This window comes from Calidris pugnax, unplaced genomic scaffold, assembly GCF_001431845.1.
Source record: "Calidris pugnax isolate Ruff unplaced genomic scaffold, ASM143184v1 scaffold24, whole genome shotgun sequence".
In the NCBI taxonomy this organism is placed as follows: domain Eukaryota; kingdom Metazoa; phylum Chordata; class Aves; order Charadriiformes; family Scolopacidae; genus Calidris; species Calidris pugnax.
This window is the reverse complement of record NW_015090922.1, coordinates 27,735,462-27,751,631: the sequence shown is the minus strand read 5'-3', so window position 1 is coordinate 27,751,631 and position 16,170 is coordinate 27,735,462. Positions and strand designations below refer to the sequence as shown.

At 41.0% G+C, this 16,170-nt stretch overlaps 2 protein-coding genes across 3 annotated transcripts in view; one reads left to right on the top strand and one right to left on the bottom strand.

Moving 5' to 3' along the window:
- TBP (TATA-box binding protein) overlaps positions 1 to 9,915 on the top strand; it is a 10,917-nt gene extending 1,002 nt beyond the window's left edge. The window contains exons 1-8 of one of the 2 annotated variants that reach the window (XM_014950627.1): positions 60 to 460; positions 1,293 to 1,536; positions 2,192 to 2,523; positions 3,786 to 3,873; positions 5,889 to 5,980; positions 7,213 to 7,380; positions 7,693 to 7,787; positions 8,714 to 9,915. In XM_014950627.1, coding sequence (XP_014806113.1) covers positions 1,483 to 1,536; positions 2,192 to 2,523; positions 3,786 to 3,873; positions 5,889 to 5,980; positions 7,213 to 7,380; positions 7,693 to 7,787; positions 8,714 to 8,793 — 909 coding nt within the window. In that variant the 5' untranslated portion in view covers positions 60 to 460; positions 1,293 to 1,482 and the 3' untranslated portion in view covers positions 8,794 to 9,915. Of the gene's footprint in view, positions 1 to 59; positions 461 to 1,292; positions 1,537 to 2,191; positions 2,524 to 3,785; positions 3,874 to 5,888; positions 5,981 to 7,212; positions 7,381 to 7,692; positions 7,788 to 8,713 lie in introns of those variants that run through there. The other variant, XM_014950628.1, reaches the window with a different exon arrangement.
- Positions 9,916 to 10,022: 107 nt separating this feature from the next.
- PDCD2 (programmed cell death 2) overlaps positions 10,023 to 16,170 on the bottom strand; it is a 6,820-nt gene continuing 672 nt past the window's right edge. Inside the window, exons 2-7 of the mRNA XM_014950631.1 lie at positions 16,115 to 16,170; positions 14,698 to 14,883; positions 13,564 to 13,679; positions 12,420 to 12,536; positions 11,518 to 11,750; positions 10,023 to 11,222 (exon numbers count right to left, since the gene is read on the bottom strand). The exon at positions 16,115 to 16,170 is cut by the window's right edge and continues 238 nt beyond it. Coding sequence (XP_014806117.1) covers positions 11,574 to 11,750; positions 12,420 to 12,536; positions 13,564 to 13,679; positions 14,698 to 14,883; positions 16,115 to 16,170 — 652 coding nt within the window. The 3' untranslated portion in view covers positions 10,023 to 11,222; positions 11,518 to 11,573. The remainder of the gene's footprint in view (positions 11,223 to 11,517; positions 11,751 to 12,419; positions 12,537 to 13,563; positions 13,680 to 14,697; positions 14,884 to 16,114) is intronic.

The following is a 16,170-nucleotide window of genomic DNA, read 5'->3' as shown; positions in this document are numbered from 1 at the left end:
GGGGGGGAGGCGGGGGGGGGGGCTCATGCCGAAACTGGCGCCTTCCGAGCGCTGCTGCGCGTTGGGGAGAGCCTGGAAGGGGGCTCAGGGCTGGGCCGGGGCCTTCTGCGGGGTGTCCGTTTCCCTGGACTCTGTTCCCCCGGGAAGAACGTTCCCCGGTTCGTGGAGGAGGGGGGAGCGGCCGCCGTTAGGTGGTTACAAGATGGACCTCTGGGTAGGTGGTGTCCGAGCTGCGGGTTGAGGCACGCCTGGTATCTAGACTAATTACTAAACAGCTGGGCTGTCGAGGAGTTGCATTTGTTTCTTCTGGGGTAATGTAAAGGCATTTCATTTACCCCCGTCTCCAGGCTGTAAAATCTGCTGCATCCCCTTTGATACCTTCAGTGAGGATCAAGATGGTAATATCTTACGGTCATGGGGAAAAGAAGCGTGCCTTTTCAGCTGCAGTGGAAATATTAATGTAATCCAGAGTTCTTATACCTTAAAAAAAAAAAACAAAACTAAATAGGCTTGCTTCAGATCTCAAGGTGGTCTACCTCTGGCCTGAAAATGACCTTGACTGTCTCTGGGCAGTTAGATATCAAGTTAAGAAAGCTATAATTTAATGGAAAAATGTTTGATATCAAGATATAGCATTTAAATTTTCCACTTGTGTTGTTTATTTCCACAACACAGCAAAAGATGTATGGTTACAAAAAAAAAATGTAAAAAATTGTATACATTTTACTTGTGTATCTGAAATTGGCTTTAATTTTTTTTTTCATCATAAAGCATGTGTCATTGTTGTTCGAAATGCGTTAGTGCTTTATTTTAGGGAAGTGGACGGAGGGTTTCTTAGTTCTGATTTGACCAACGATGCTTTTCCCTTAGAAGAAAAAATATTTTTGGAATCCCGAGCCTTAAAATTGCCACATTGACTTTCGAGCAATGTGTCAGTTAGTAGTCAGTGGAATTCAGCTCTAAAAAAAAAAAAAAAATCAGTGTTTTTCCAGCTAGAGCAAAGCTTGGAGTAGAATGGGCATTAACAGCCTGGTTTGTGTGTGCAGGAGGGTTTGGGTAGCCAGAGGCCTGCCCGTGTGAGTCAGGTTGCCCACCAGGGGCTTCAGCAGAAGGTTCAGCTCTGAAAGGTTCTGCAGAGTGTGCCCAAGAGGTTGTTTTTGAGGATTGTGTGTGTGAATGTTCTTATATTTATTTGTACGTGGGTGTCTCTTATCTAACTCAGCAGCTGATAGGTTTGCTTTTGGTTTTGTGTTTGGATATTATTTTCAAGATACTACTCTTTCTCTTTTCAGGCTTTGATTAGTATTTTAGACTCATAACACACGTTTCTCTGGAGCTGATGTTTTCCTAACACTTTCAGCTTGGCTTAAAAAGCTACTTTGCTGGCATGTTTTAAAGGGTTAAAAACCCTCTAGGATTTGAAGTTAATTTGAATTAATTGAAGGAAATACTTCTGGCCTCACCAAAGAAATAACTGGAATCATGGATCAGAACAACAGCTTGCCACCCTACGCTCAAGGCTTAGCCTCCCCTCAGGTAAGATCAATAATTTAATATGCAACTATGATCTGAATCTCTTTATGAGAGTCTTTTCCATTTCTTGCATGTAACTTCAGATTTTTTGTTTGCAGATCTGAAAAATTCTGCTAGGTATAGAATAATACCAGTATAAAGCATAATTTTAAAACCATGAATTTGTATATCCAGAGGTATAAGAAGCATGCAGATATTTGGGGTTCCTTTTAAGTCCAAACATGACTGTCAAGCTGGAAATATTAATTTAATTTTGGTGGTTGCCCTTTAAACTAACAACATACTGAACTGTTGCTGTGTTGTGAATGCATTTGGTACTATGGGCACAGTCTTCACTCAAACAATTGCAAGTTAAATCATGGGTCAAAGTTGAGACATGCTTGCAAGGTAGTGTGAGGAACGTGTCAGCATCACTGGCTGGAGGTGAACACTGCTAGAACTGAGAGATCCCTACAGGTAATATTTTATTTTATGGAAGAAATGCATTTCCAAGGGTTTTCTGTGTTTAGCGAGCTACTGCTAGATGCCTCAGGTTTGATATGCTCGACTTAGGTTGATGTATTTTCAAACTCTTCCTGAAAGCTTTTTCTCTTAAAACCAAAATGGATTCAACAGGATCTGTGGTGTTGTTTTTTTTTTTTCATGCTTTCTTCTCTAGGGTGCAATGACTCCAGGAATTCCAATTTTTAGCCCAATGATGCCGTATGGCACGGGACTGACACCGCAGCCTGTGCAGAGCACCAACAGCCTGTCCATCCTAGAGGAGCAGCAGCGGCAGCAGCAGCAGCAACAAGCAGCGCAACAATCCACATCGCAGCAAGCCACGCAGGGGACGTCTGGTCAAACTCCCCAGCTCTTCCACTCACAGACTCTTACCACGGCCCCTTTGCCGGGCACCACCCCGCTGTACCCCTCCCCAATGACTCCCATGACTCCCATAACTCCTGCAACACCCGCCTCCGAGAGCTCTGGGATAGTGCCGCAGCTACAGTGAGTGTCCCCTGTGTTAGTGCAGCGTGTCCTTCCTCAGGTAGCCTTTGAAAGACTTAGGACCAAAGCCACAGCAGGAATTGGGTACTGGGTTTTGGTGGGAAGGGAGGCCCTGAGAATTGATGGGTCTCTTCCAGCAGTATGAGTAATTTTTGCTTTTATTTTTAGCTTAGTTCATTACTAAACCACTTAGTAATATAAACAGTTTCTTAGGGATTTGTCAACTGTATGTCTTTTAAGCATACCATTGGAGCATGTTATATATGTCTTCTTTTAGCATCACTGTAACTTTTAACTCTATGCACTTTAGGAGTTCATCATGCTTTAGCAGTTTGGGTTGATAATCTGGCATTTCAAAATATGTGTCCTTTGTAATTTACTGGATATTTGTGACCTGTTCACAGAAAAGCAAATAGCTCCATTTAACTGTGAGTAGAACTTAGTGAGATATCAAAGCAGAATACAGGAACTATGACAGCTGAAAGGGAATTGGAAGGGTAGAGGGAAAGAAACTAATGGCTAGTCCAGGAGCTAGAGCTGAGTTGTACTTTATATTCCACGTTCCCTTTTCTAGTTCATGGCTACAGCCTTTTTTTTTTTTATTGTAACAAGGGGGGAAAAAAGCTACAACTAGTTCTAGGTTTAGGTTGGAAAGTATTTTCACTAAACTTTAGTTTTAAAGAGACTTTTACAGCAATTTACAGAAGGCCCAAAGTGAAATGGTTGGTAACGTGAATTTTGCACTGAAAGAGTAGTTCCTCATATTTCTTTCTTTTTCTCCATCGAGGACCTTTAGATGTCAAGGTTTTCCCAGGAAACAAATTAGTTACCACTTAGTCCTGCACTTCCTCTTCCTCCTTGAAGGGCCTACCAAAGAAAATTGCAGATGGTACTATTGCTACTTCATTTTCTCCTGTTTCCAGCAGCTTCCCTGATTGTGGTGGGGGGCTCTCAGCATCAGGACTTTTTACTGGCAAACTGAAATGGAAATTCTTCTCCTGAGACGCTTTTCATAATAGCTGGCAGATAAGGAGGAATCAGCAATCAGGTCTTAGGAGAGACTGCTCTACAAAAGGAGGTTCCTAAACCAAGACACTGCTCAGTGCTCCTGAGGAGAAGGAAATATGTCATGCAAAATCAATTGGAGAAATTAATTTTAAAAAAAAATGAAAAAAAAAAAAAAGATTAAGCTTGGTTAAAAATGGGGAAGAGACATGAATTTTTTATTGTCTTTTTAATGTATTTATCTGAACTGTCTTCAGGAATATTGTGTCCACGGTGAATCTTGGTTGCAAACTTGACTTAAAAACTATTGCACTTCGTGCCCGAAATGCTGAATATAATCCCAAGGTAAGAGAAATGAATTAGAGTCCATCCTATAATAGCTATGTCAAAGGCACAGGCTGTGGGTGTAGTTTGCTGTAATAGATTGAAGAAACTTCCTGTTACAGATGCAGTTTTATACTACAGGTAGAAAAGAAATCTTGACTAAACTTAGAACATTCTGTCAAATTAGTAAAAAGCATTTTTTTTACTGATGTAGCTGTTTTACACTGGGTTGTAATTTGTTAGATTTAGAAAGAGCACAGCACATTTAGGAAGAACCTAACCAACAGTGTAGTACACTGGCCAAGTTTGTTGTTGTAGAGCTTGCCTCTGCTACTATTTATATGGATGTGTTTGTTCATAGTGCTCAGAAAGTTCCTTTTTCGTATTACTGTGAAATGTCTGATGATGAAGTCTTGTTCCCTATCTCCCAACAAGCAGAAAGGAAGGAGGAATTAAACTCCTGGGCTTCTGCCAGAGCCCCAGTAGTTCTGTATACGTGGTGGTTCCCTCCACCTGGCTGCTCCCCTGGAATTCTTGTGGTCACAATGCAGTCACTCATTTTTTACAGTCTTGCTTCCCCTCTGAGCTCTGTTCCTTCATGTTGTCCCCCAGTACTCCTGCCATCTCCTCGCTCCCGATGGCTAGGTTTGGTGGAACAGCAAGGTGAAATTGTTTTTTTTTGCATGTCAACTTGTAAATTGCCAGCTGCTTCTAAATAGCAGCCTGTTACACTGGGGGATTTTTTTTTTTAGCTCAGGAAACTTTGAACAGCAGCAGAGGGCCTAGGGCATTGGATCAAGAAAATTATGTTGCTTCATTTTTCTTTTGGGTGGCTTCTCCCGGAAATGTTATTTTTGCAACCACAGTAGTTGGACACTATTTCTAATAAAAGTTTAGATGTTGTGTCGTTGAATTGACTTGCTTTGGGAAGGCTTCAGTTTGCCTGGAGTGGAGGGTTTTTTTGGTGTTTTAGGGATTTTGCTGCAGTTTACCTGAGCTCTGCTCTCAAAGATTAAAGCACATTCAGGCTTATGTGATAAATAACTGTTAAAGTTTATATCAGTGATGCCGTTACATAATTGCATGTGAGTAAGATATTAGTGCAGCAAAAAATTTGAGCATGTCGTGGTAACTCTTAGTGTAGGGGTAGGTGGCTGTGTAAAACTTGTAGGCTAGGAAAATCAATACAAAATGCTGTTTTCCACAGCGGGGAGAAAGAAGGGTTATGTAACACACTCCTGACTTTGAGTCAGTACATTCATCTACCAAAGAAAGATGTTGCTTGGCTGTATTATTGAAGTCATAGTTTGAGAAACGTGCTGTTAGGTAACCCACACTACCGCCTTGGTTATGTCAGCGGTTTATGGCACTGCATGGTGAGCTGGTCCAAGTTAAATATAACAGGCAAACAGGGGTTGGTGTGTGTGTGCCTGCATCAGTTTCCAGTATCTCTTGCTTCAAAGAGTTCATGAACATTTGGAAATGCAGGCAGAGATGTTACAGCACTTAGAATACAAGGTGAGAGCTAACCGGGCGGCTCTGTTGTGCTCTGGTAGCTGAGGTGACTTCTGTTTACACAGAACTTTGATCTCCAGCTCTTCTGTTTGCTGGTACTCTAACACTGTCCAGTTTTTTAAGACACAGAAACAAACCAGAGCATAAAATATTTGGAGATAAATAGTCTTCCATCCTGCTTATAACAAATCAAAGATGTGGGGGAAATTATTTTTTAATTAATTTTTAAGAATGTCTCTATTGCAAATGTTAGCACTGTTTACATGTTGCATATAGAGTAATGAGAGATGAGCTTAGTAAAGTAGGAACGGAGTGGTAAATATCCTTCCTGTCTGACTCTGCCTTTCAGTGTGTGTGTTTGAAGCTACTTAGGATTTAAATGTTTCAAGATCTATAGGTAATGTTTGAATTTAATATTTCTTTGCAATACCGTGTAAATTGCTACTTAGATTATTCACATTTGCTTTTAATGTAATGATTACAGCAACATATCACTAATAGTCTCAATGCTCACATTTCAGCGTTTTGCTGCTGTTATTATGAGAATAAGAGAGCCACGTACTACTGCACTTATATTCAGCTCTGGAAAAATGGTGTGCACAGGAGCAAAAAGGTATGTTTAAGCATTACAAGCAAACCAATACAGGCTGTTTTTTCTCTTGTACCATGATGCTTGAGAAGTACTATTATTTCATGGAATCACAGAATTGTCAGAGTTGGAAGGGACCTCTAGAGATCATCTGGTCTGTATACAGTATTTGTATATATACAACAAAGTTGTACAGATACAACTAATCTTGCTTCCCAGTTATTTCAAATTGACTAATACACACTTCTAGACAAAACGTCTTTTCATGACTGAAGGACTTCCTTACAAGAGGGGAAATGGTAGTTCTGTTTCTGAAGCTCTTTCATACAGTCTGATAAACTCGTTTGCAGAGGTTATTATATTCACTTTTTTGGCTTTGCAGTTACCTGTTTTTTTCTCATAATTAAAAAATTTCAATGACTGTGCACTGGAACTGCTTAAACTGTAGGGGCAGAGGAAGAGTGATTTTTATATTTGAATAATTTTATTCATCATAGGCCAAGAGCTCCAAGTCTCTGGTCCCTGTAGTCTGATCTGTTCTTAACATCATTGTTGAAGCATAAGAACTGAAAACTAAACATGAGCTTAACTCCAGTGGGCAGGAGGGAAATTCTGAAGAAGCCTGTTAGGCATCCAGAAGGAATAAGCTAATGAGCAGAGAAGAATGACTAGAGCTGTACAGGAAAAGCTTTCTCTGCCTGGTATCACTGAAAGTTCAAGTTGTCTTACTCTGCGCCAGGAGGAACCAGATCCTCAGCTGTTCACAGAACTGAAGCAAACCGAGTTCTGCAACAGCGTGAGAGGCCGTGCAGTTTAAAGTGTTAAACGAGGTGTGAATGCCTGGGCTGAATCAAGCAGAGGATTTTGGCAGTTTACAGATTTTGATAGAATTTATGCATTTTCTAGCAGTAGTAGTTCAAAGTTCTACACTGGAAACTGAAGAAGTAGTTTTCTTGTCTTATCAGAGGGACTCGGGTTGATATTTTATGAGCGTGAAATATGCAGAATTATGATTTACTGTTTTCTGCCTCATGAACAGAGAGTACAATATTAATGGCGTTTAGGATCTTAGTACCAAAATTAGTATGAAGACCAGTGCTAGTTGTTAATTTTGGATATAAAAATTTTGTATGTGACCTTCCCCTCCCCCTCAACACCGACATTTTTTTCCCAGTTAAATATTTGTGGTTTAATGCTCTTTGCTTCAAGTAACACTTAACTGAGGAAATTATATGGATATCCTTTTCTCACTTCAGCGAGGAGCAATCCAGACTGGCAGCAAGGAAGTATGCAAGAGTTGTTCAAAAACTGGGTTTTCCTGCAAAATTTTTGGATTTTAAAATTCAGAACATGGTGGGCAGCTGCGACGTGAAATTTCCCATCAGATTAGAAGGATTGGTACTCACACACCAGCAGTTCAGCAGGTAAAAAAAAAGGCTTGATTACATTTCATTCTTGCTGCATATCGACTAGCTCGGAGAGCTACTTTTGTAGCTGTTTGTTTAGATCATTCCCTTGCACCAGGGGAAACCTGCATCTTTGTTCCCATGGCTGCTCTGCCTCAGGTGTAACTGAGGTTGCCCAGCATGAACCCATCCCAGTGATGTTCCCCGCTGCTCTGCCCAAGTTCTGGTGAAGTCTGTGTCTGCTCTGGCCATGGCCGCAGTCCTGCAGATGAAGGACTGGAACAAGTGTCTGCAAGCCTGTTTAAGCACTGTCACTCTCTTCTCTTCCAGCTACGAGCCAGAATTGTTTCCAGGCTTAATCTACAGAATGATCAAGCCAAGAATTGTTCTGCTTATTTTTGTTTCTGGAAAAGTGGTTTTAACTGGTAAGTGAAGACAGTATCTTATTCCAGTAGGTTAGATTTAGACTGTGTTACAGGGAACACACAACGATACCAAAGGCATGTAAGCTCCCAGGTACTTTGCTTCAGAGAAGGCAGTACTGAGAAAGAACAGAGTATACGGTCTTCTGTGGATGAGAACACTGTAAACAAACCGTGTGTTTGGCAGAATCCATATAAGCAGTGATCATGGATCCTAATCAAGTATGCAGGTGCCCAAAAAGCTGTGAGAGTGCAGGTAATGTTTCTGGCAAAATCTGAAAGTCTGTGTGTGCTGGGCACGTGTGACTGAGCTGCCTGTTCTTTGACAGCTTGGCTGAAGGCTGCTGCCATTCTCCTTTGATAGAGCAGCCAAAGAAGGGGAGATACCCGAGCTCTAGGACCTTCTCAACCTCATGCACTTCACCTCCACCCTTTCCTTTTCCCCTCATGCTGAGTCTTACTAGAGAGAAAAAAAACCCAGGAGACTCGCAGACAAAAGGAGTGTGTTCCTGCAGTATGGCAAGTGGTGGCCCCTGCAGTGCTCTCCATTGCCAGATGTTGCTCCCCAGATGCTCATTCTTGCAAAAAGCTCCATTAGTGAGACCTTTCTGCAGAAACATCCTGTAGGGCTGTGATTTGTAGTCGGGTCTCCTGCAGAAATTACATATGGAAGAATCCCATTGGCAAGTATAGCATAAGCATGGAGATGCTAATGAAAGTTTTACCAATTACCAGAGTAAGCAGTGAGAAGGCTGGGAACTATGGACTACATGAGAGATGTATTGAAAAAAAATAAAAAGATGGTAAAAATAGGAATTCATGGATATGCATAGGTTTATGTAGAGTCACATTCAAATAAACATTCTAAAAGCTAAAATTCAGTATTTGGCGAAAGGTACAAACTAACTTAATTCCCTCCCTTTGTCTAGGTGCTAAAGTACGAGCAGAAATCTATGAAGCATTTGAAAACATCTATCCTATTTTAAAGGGATTCAGAAAGACAACGTAACAGTGTCTACAGCTTTCAGAGAAATCAGGGGTATATTTTAAAAGGTATCGCGTATGGCACGGCAGTAACAAGAGATGAACTTCCAGTGAAACTGCAACACTAGGACTTGGACTATTTCCCAGTTAGTGCCTACTTCCCTGATGCTCAAGGGGAACTGTATTCTTGATTACGTCTACTGAGTTACTGTGAGTTGCTTTACTGGGCTGTTCCTGGAGCAGTCCCTCCAAGTTTTATTTATATTCTAGCTTTTAAATAGTTTTAATGCCAGTTCTATTAATAGAAAATCCATAAATTGGTTTAAAAGACAAATGCAACTGTGTCACTCAGTGTATAAACCACTTAAATTGCCATGTATATATGTTTTAACTTCTTTCCATGAGACCACGGTTTTTATAATTTTCAGAACATAAGCTTTTAAATTTTTTTTCAATTTTAAATTTCTTTGGTGCCAGACACATTCCCTCTTTCCAGTATTAAGGAAGACAGAATAAATTTATTAATGAAAATGGCTCACTGTACATATATATATAATATATACCTTCCTTCTCTTTCCTCCTTCAGCTCCACATGTACAATAAACCCTGTTTATACAATTATGGGAACTGTCTTAATGAATTTTAAAATTACGCAGCTGGTAGAGTGAAATACCTTGAAAACTTTTTTTTTAAAATTTAATCTGGATTTCTCAATAGCACGTGCACTACTGTAAGTGACTTGTCATTTTGGGAGAATCTTAACAATGCTCTGGTTTGCTCACCAGCAGTTACATCCTGGGCAACATCTACCTTGAATTACTTCTAGTATGTTAAAGCAAGAGAGATGACTGGCTAAAGAAGTTTATGTTCAAGTATGGGTTGCCTTATGTTCAACAGATGGGATTTATGCAAGTTTTAAATAGCTACACTTGACTGAATTGGAACAAAAGATCCCTGATTAGCTTCTAGAATTTCTTTAAATTACTACTTTTTGTATTTTGCCAACTATGATAGTCTCACTATAGCAGTGTTCCTGTAAAACGTCAAAGCCCTTTCCACTAGTCGGTATGTACATAATCTTCCATCTGAACTGTGCTTGAAGCTTAATGGGCTGACAACTAAGAATAAACTTTTTTCCTCCAGTAAATTTCCAGTAATAGTAACCTCCTTTCTATCACTTGCACATTCTTTCAAACAGCTTTTAGATAAAACTAACCTAGATGTAACCACGGACTCTTTATTTACTAAATTTGGTGTTTTATTCCAGACAAAATGAAGTTGTGGCTGGCTTTGCTACTGCTCCATTTGCAAGTCCTGACTGGCCTTAATCCTTAGTCTTTTCTACTCCCCCCATAGCGGTGGACACTGGTGTATCTCCAGGCCTTTTAATAACTGGTTTCATGGATTTTATCAGAAAGCTGGTGTTTAATAGAGTAGCTTCTCCCGGGTAAGGTCAAGATGCCCAAACAGTGCCTTGCCTTCAGTGCCCCACCACTCTGCTGGGAGCTAATGACCATTCCCGAGGGCTTTGTCCATAACTGCATGACTGCCCGTGCTTTTGCAGGACCTGGATCTATTACCAACTTATCTGCAAAACTCTTAACTCTGCAGGAAAACTTGGAGCCTTAAGTAACTGCGGGATGGTTTTCAAGAAAATCATCCAAGCTGCATTAGAGTGACTTAAGATACTGTTTGCTATTCCATGACATGTAGCCAAGGCTTAAAACTACTCTTTCAGAAATTCAGTTCTGTAATGACCAAACAGCTTATATCTAAAACATTTCCTCACTGCTCACTTGAGTATTTCCAAAATCTAAATTAGTATAAAAAAACCCAACAGTGGGCTTAGGGCTTTCAAAAATTGCACACAGGAATGGTTTGAGGAGAGTAAGGGGATATGTAACTGAACTAAGTTCTATACTGACATCACACAGCAAAAACCCACCACCTTATCTTTAGTCCTCTGGTCATAGTTACATTTGAAGAAGTTAAGCAAATACCACAGTAAATTCAGCATTATGGTTTCACTTTTATGGCCGTCAAATAGCAGAGGAATACCTGCAGAGGGCACTTGGTTTTGAACCTCAAAGATGGCAGCCTTCATATCCAATTCAGCTTGAAAATCTGCTGCTACAGGCAGTAAGTAAGAAGACACAAACATGTTCTGGTAGGGCTGGCTTTGGTTACACTGCTTCTGCACCTGACAGATCCACACAGATAGTTTAACTCAGTTCATAGTTTTGAGTCAGATAAAGCACTTAATTTTTGTGCATTTAATCTTGAGTAACCACTCAATCAGAACATTTAACAACTGCCACGTTAGATTCAATGTACCTTTTGAGAAAGAGAAGCAGGTTTAAGTTCCACAGTGAAAGGCAGCTTTGTCTTAGCTATGACTTCTGTGCACCTCCAGAACATAAGCGTGCAAGTGACCTTACAGCAGTCTGCTTGTCCCTGTGAAGTAATGTTAATTTTTGAGTAGCACGAAGAAAATCCTGACAGACAACAATCTAAGTTCTTGAAGTTGTCACCAACAGAAGATACTTTCACCAATCCAAAAATATTTAATCTTTATTTAAACATTCCAAATTGACATTTGAAGTGATGTTCACTGAACAAATGCATCTGGCTTCATTACCAGGTTAAAGTAAAAGCTCCTGTGGAGCACAACAGAGAATTCAAGATCTACTTTTAGTTGTCCTCTCACTGTTACAAGATACACAGGTACCAGTGACGTCAGTTCAATTACCTGTTAGCAAAGTGCAGAGATGCACTGAAATAAGGCAAGTATTCTATTTAGATGACTCAACTTGATGGGAGGTAAACAGAGTCTGCAGAGAAGTCTTGTTTCCATATGAACTCTTCCAGGTATTCACTTCCCCCACCACAGTTGTCAGCACAAGTGTACACCACCAGCGTTCCCCAGTCAATGCTCTCTCCAAGGCTGTCAACCTGAAGGTGGTTCAGGAGCTGGGGCATAATCTTCAAGGAAAAAACAAAGGTTCAGAGGCAGGCCACAGCTCTCCATCCACTCCCTGCGGCTCTCCCCAAAGAAGAGAGCACTTACATGCTTTTAGACCCAAATCCTAATCAAAGCTACTAACACAGCAGCTCAAATAAAGTAAGTTTGGAGTTCTCAAAACAGTGTAGTAGATGCACAGGGAATGAAAGGCTTGGCCCTACTTATTTTATCTACAGAAGTTTTATTGACTAAGCATTGCCTGATTTGTAAGCCTCTTACATTTCAATTACCTTCATAACTGTGTTTTGCCCTTGCATGACATTCAGTGTATTCACCATGCATAAGCTTCTGGCATGCACAATTCTACTGCTGAATACTTCCAGCTAGACTTATTTCCAATTCACATGGTGAAGGCTTTTTTTTTTTTAAAAAAAATAATATACAATCCCAGACACCTGTACGAGATGGTTCCATGGATGGTGCAAATTATCAGATGGGAACCTACCTTCTGTATGTGGAAGTCTTACAGGAAAGAGCAGTTACAACAGTAAATAAGGGCTCTCTACAATTTAGCATAGTTTGTATCAACTTCTACTACCTTGTTCTAATTACAAGCCAACACCTATACAATTAGATCCTGTTAAACCTGAGCTACATTACCTATGTTATCATTAAATGAATTTACATACCTGGAATTCAAAAATCCTTTTGGCACCACATGAACAATTTGGGATATCGTTTTCTTCAGGAATATTTTCACCTGATACCCAGATAGGGCCTTCTCCTCCTCTGCAGTATCTAATAATCTGAAATACAGCAGAAGTTTAAGTTCTCAAGACTGTTTCTTACATCTTGGTATGAAATTGGTATTTACTGACACAGGTAAAGCTGGAAGTGCAGAAAAAGGGCAGTTCCTTTAAGTAATACCCACGGGAAAGTCATCAGTTGCAAATGTGGTATAATAAGAGATTCTTTGTGTATGTTTTCTAACTATTTGAATCATCCAAATACATTTTTTGTTTTCTGTTACTAGCAATATTTTTATATAGCAAATGGGGCATAATCAACAAGAGGACACTTAGGCAGCTATGTCAGTATGGGGATGGTCAGAGAGGGAGGTAACAGACCTACCCCAGGCAGGAGAGGGAACAGACTCAGTGTCTCCTACTTTTTGGGTGTGCATCTTAACCCCTCAGCTACCAGGTAAAACATGGAGAGAACTTCTTTTTCCTCCATCACTTTCATGGATTTAGGCCTGTGTTTCCTCTGAATTAAACCAGGAACCACATTTTTGTTTGACAACATGGCTTTTTTCAGCCTCTTGTGTTACCAATAGCACAGGAGGAGAGTTCTATTTTAAACAGTTGAAGTTTTCAAGTCATCACTAATTTCTTCAGCCTTTAAAAATAAGCCAAACCAACCCTCCTCCAAGGAGCTGGTGACAGTGACAGAGGTCCTTTCTGCAGCTTTGGTTCTGCTGGGAAGGAAAGCCAACAGGGCCAAAGGCTGGGGGAAGAGCAATGGTTCACCACCTCCCTCAGAACCACTTCACAGGATGGCAGGTCCTCCCCCTTCAGCTTCAGCACCCCCACGCCTTCTCATCCTCACCAATTTCTGTTTGAGATAATGAGCAGGTGCTAAATTCTTACTTCAGCACAAATCAAGTTCTGCGCATAAGGAAGATCAGGGTAAGTTGGTTAAGGTGTGTGGAGCTGAGAAGGCCTCCCAATTGCCATTTCTACCCGTAGGTATGAAAGGCAGTGAAACATTGTGCAGGTGGAGGAGGATGCTGTGCCAGAACCTTTAAGTTTTAAGGCTGCCCCATCTTCTGACCTGTTCTGGTTCGGCAGCTACTCGCTCTTTAAACATCTGGAAGATCTTGTCTTCTTTAGTCTCATGTTTTGCCATTGCTTCCAACATTTTTTCATCTAAGGATTGAAATGCTTCACCTAAGCAAGGAAAAAGAAAAAAATCCAGTTACAAGCTAACCAAGACAATGAAAAATTAAAACCAATATTGCACCTGTAAGTGGATTTTACTCTCAAGAATCATTCCCAGCGTAAGCCACTTAAGACTTTTTTTCATGACATCGTAAGATTCAGTCACATAGAGATCCACTTACTAGTTTTATTTCCATTTTAAACATAGATGTCAGTAGTGGAACACTGAAGAGGGAATGAGTTAATCTACTAAAATTTATGGCTTCCAGCAGGGATGGCTGAAGTGGCTGAGCCTTCAGAATGTGGCATCTGGAAAAGGCCACCCATGCCTTGCATGTGCCAGACTTCAGTTTCTACCACCCCAAAACTGCATCTGTTGCACTCCCACGTTCACATTGACATGGGGCACGGAGCACTCTCAAGAAGGCTCTAGACCACAGTAAAGGACAGCTGGGAAGCCAGCAGCCTTCCCCTGTCACATCCCAAGCTCTCCACCCTGGGCGTGGTGAGCCGTGAACACATGGTGAATTTGAAGGGGGCCTGCACTTCAACTGCCTAATTCAAGGTCAATTAAAATAGCCCCAAACAGTTTTCATCCAGCACTAACAGGGAGATCTGCTACGTATTTTCCATAAATCAAGACAAATAGAACCGAGTCAAGCCAAGACCATCTAACTCCATCTCCTGATGCCAACAGCATCCAGCAGCAGGGCTGTTTTCCTCACTGGAGTTGTTCCTTACCTGCAGGGAGTACACACGGACAGAGTGTAACCCCCAGCTACCTGGAGCCTCACTGCAGCAACTGCCGCTTGAACAGCTCCTGGGCCTGGGGCTTACTAACTCTCTCCCCTAAGAACAATTTATATTTTAGGTTGTCTACAAAAAATATGCAGCACAAATTACTGTAGATTTAGCCTTTTGTCACCAGTAGTTAACAGAGAACACTTTAAAATCACAGAATTTTATATTTTGAAGATGTAACACAGGCTTCATTAGGAAGAATTACAGACAGCATCTTATTTCTTACCTGCACGGTCTGTAGCTCCGAGTTCCTCTTGTTCTTTCGCGTCCTTTGATGTATCTACAGCTCCTTGTTCATCATCAGGATCTACAGTGCTGTCAGCAGGAAATTCTGGTTCCTCTGGTTCTATCAAAATTTCATATTCTGGAAAAAGGAATTCATTATGCTCTGGAATTGCAACCACCGAGTCACCTACGAAACAGAAAACAGACACCATTTCACAATGTCATCTCTTATCACACGTCCTTCTCCCCAAAAGCTACACAGCAAACTACACAGCAAAAATACAGCACAAACACTGCTCGAGCAAGAGCAATTTACATTGCTGCTGGACCTGATTTAAAGCTAAGACAGATTTATATTAAAGACAGTAGAAAACTACAAGAGGTGATGCATTGATTTGAATCTTTGTAAATATGAGAGGCAGGGAAAACAGACTAAGTGATGTGAGCAGCTACATTTTAAAACCCCAAACTTGCAGTCTGACAGCTCTGTGCATATCTCATTCTCACTAGCACATGCACACAAGTCAAGTGTGCATCAGGTGCCCTGAAGCCATACCATTTTTTTCTGTTTTCCTTTGCATACTGTGATTAGGCAAACAAATGCATTAGGTATACCTTCTGTAATGACAAGTATCAACTTTGTGCTAGTATATTTCAGGTTTTCACTGTTTCAATTACACGTTTCAAATGTCCAACCTATAACTGGATGTGCACAAACCAATTTTTAACATTCTGCTTAATTCCATTTCCTACAATCCAAGCTTTTGGGTAGCATTATACAACGTAAAATGGGAGATACATCACACACACCGAGTTTCATTGCACCATTATTAACGTGATACTTCTGAAGACCAAACAAATTCTTTAAATACTCTGTATTTGTCCCTTTTGCAACTAGCAAACAAGCAGGCGTATCAATGAGACAAGGAGAGGGGATGCCTGAAGAAAAGGGTCTCTAAAAGAGCACACCCACCAAAGCACTATTGTCATCTATGGACCGTCACAGTACCCTGGGAAGGCCTCATCATTTTACCGTTTATGAATAAGCCATCTTAAAAGCAGCCTATAAAGGGAAAAAAGAGGTCTATGTCCTTTCAGCTTTTTATGACATAAGGTGGACAGAAAGAGGTCTTTGAAAGAGACCAAAGATACACCTTAAATGTATTAGCCTTCCAGGAACAACAAAGATCCCACATTCTTATGTCAGAGGAAGCAAACATCTAAGAGAAAGAGAAGCCCCTGAAGAATACTGACGCTTTACTTACAAATCATAGACTAATCCAAAAGAACGAACTTCCTTTTTCTCTCCTTCCCCCACCAACAGGCAAGCGGGGAACACGCCGAAAGGGCTGCCGCCTTTGCAACGGCGAGCACCAGCCCTGTGCCACCTCCGGCTCAGCAGCCACGGAGCCAAGGGCAACCCTTGGCAGCGCTTCCCCGGCCCCAGACCCACCTCCGGCGGCGTATTTCCCGC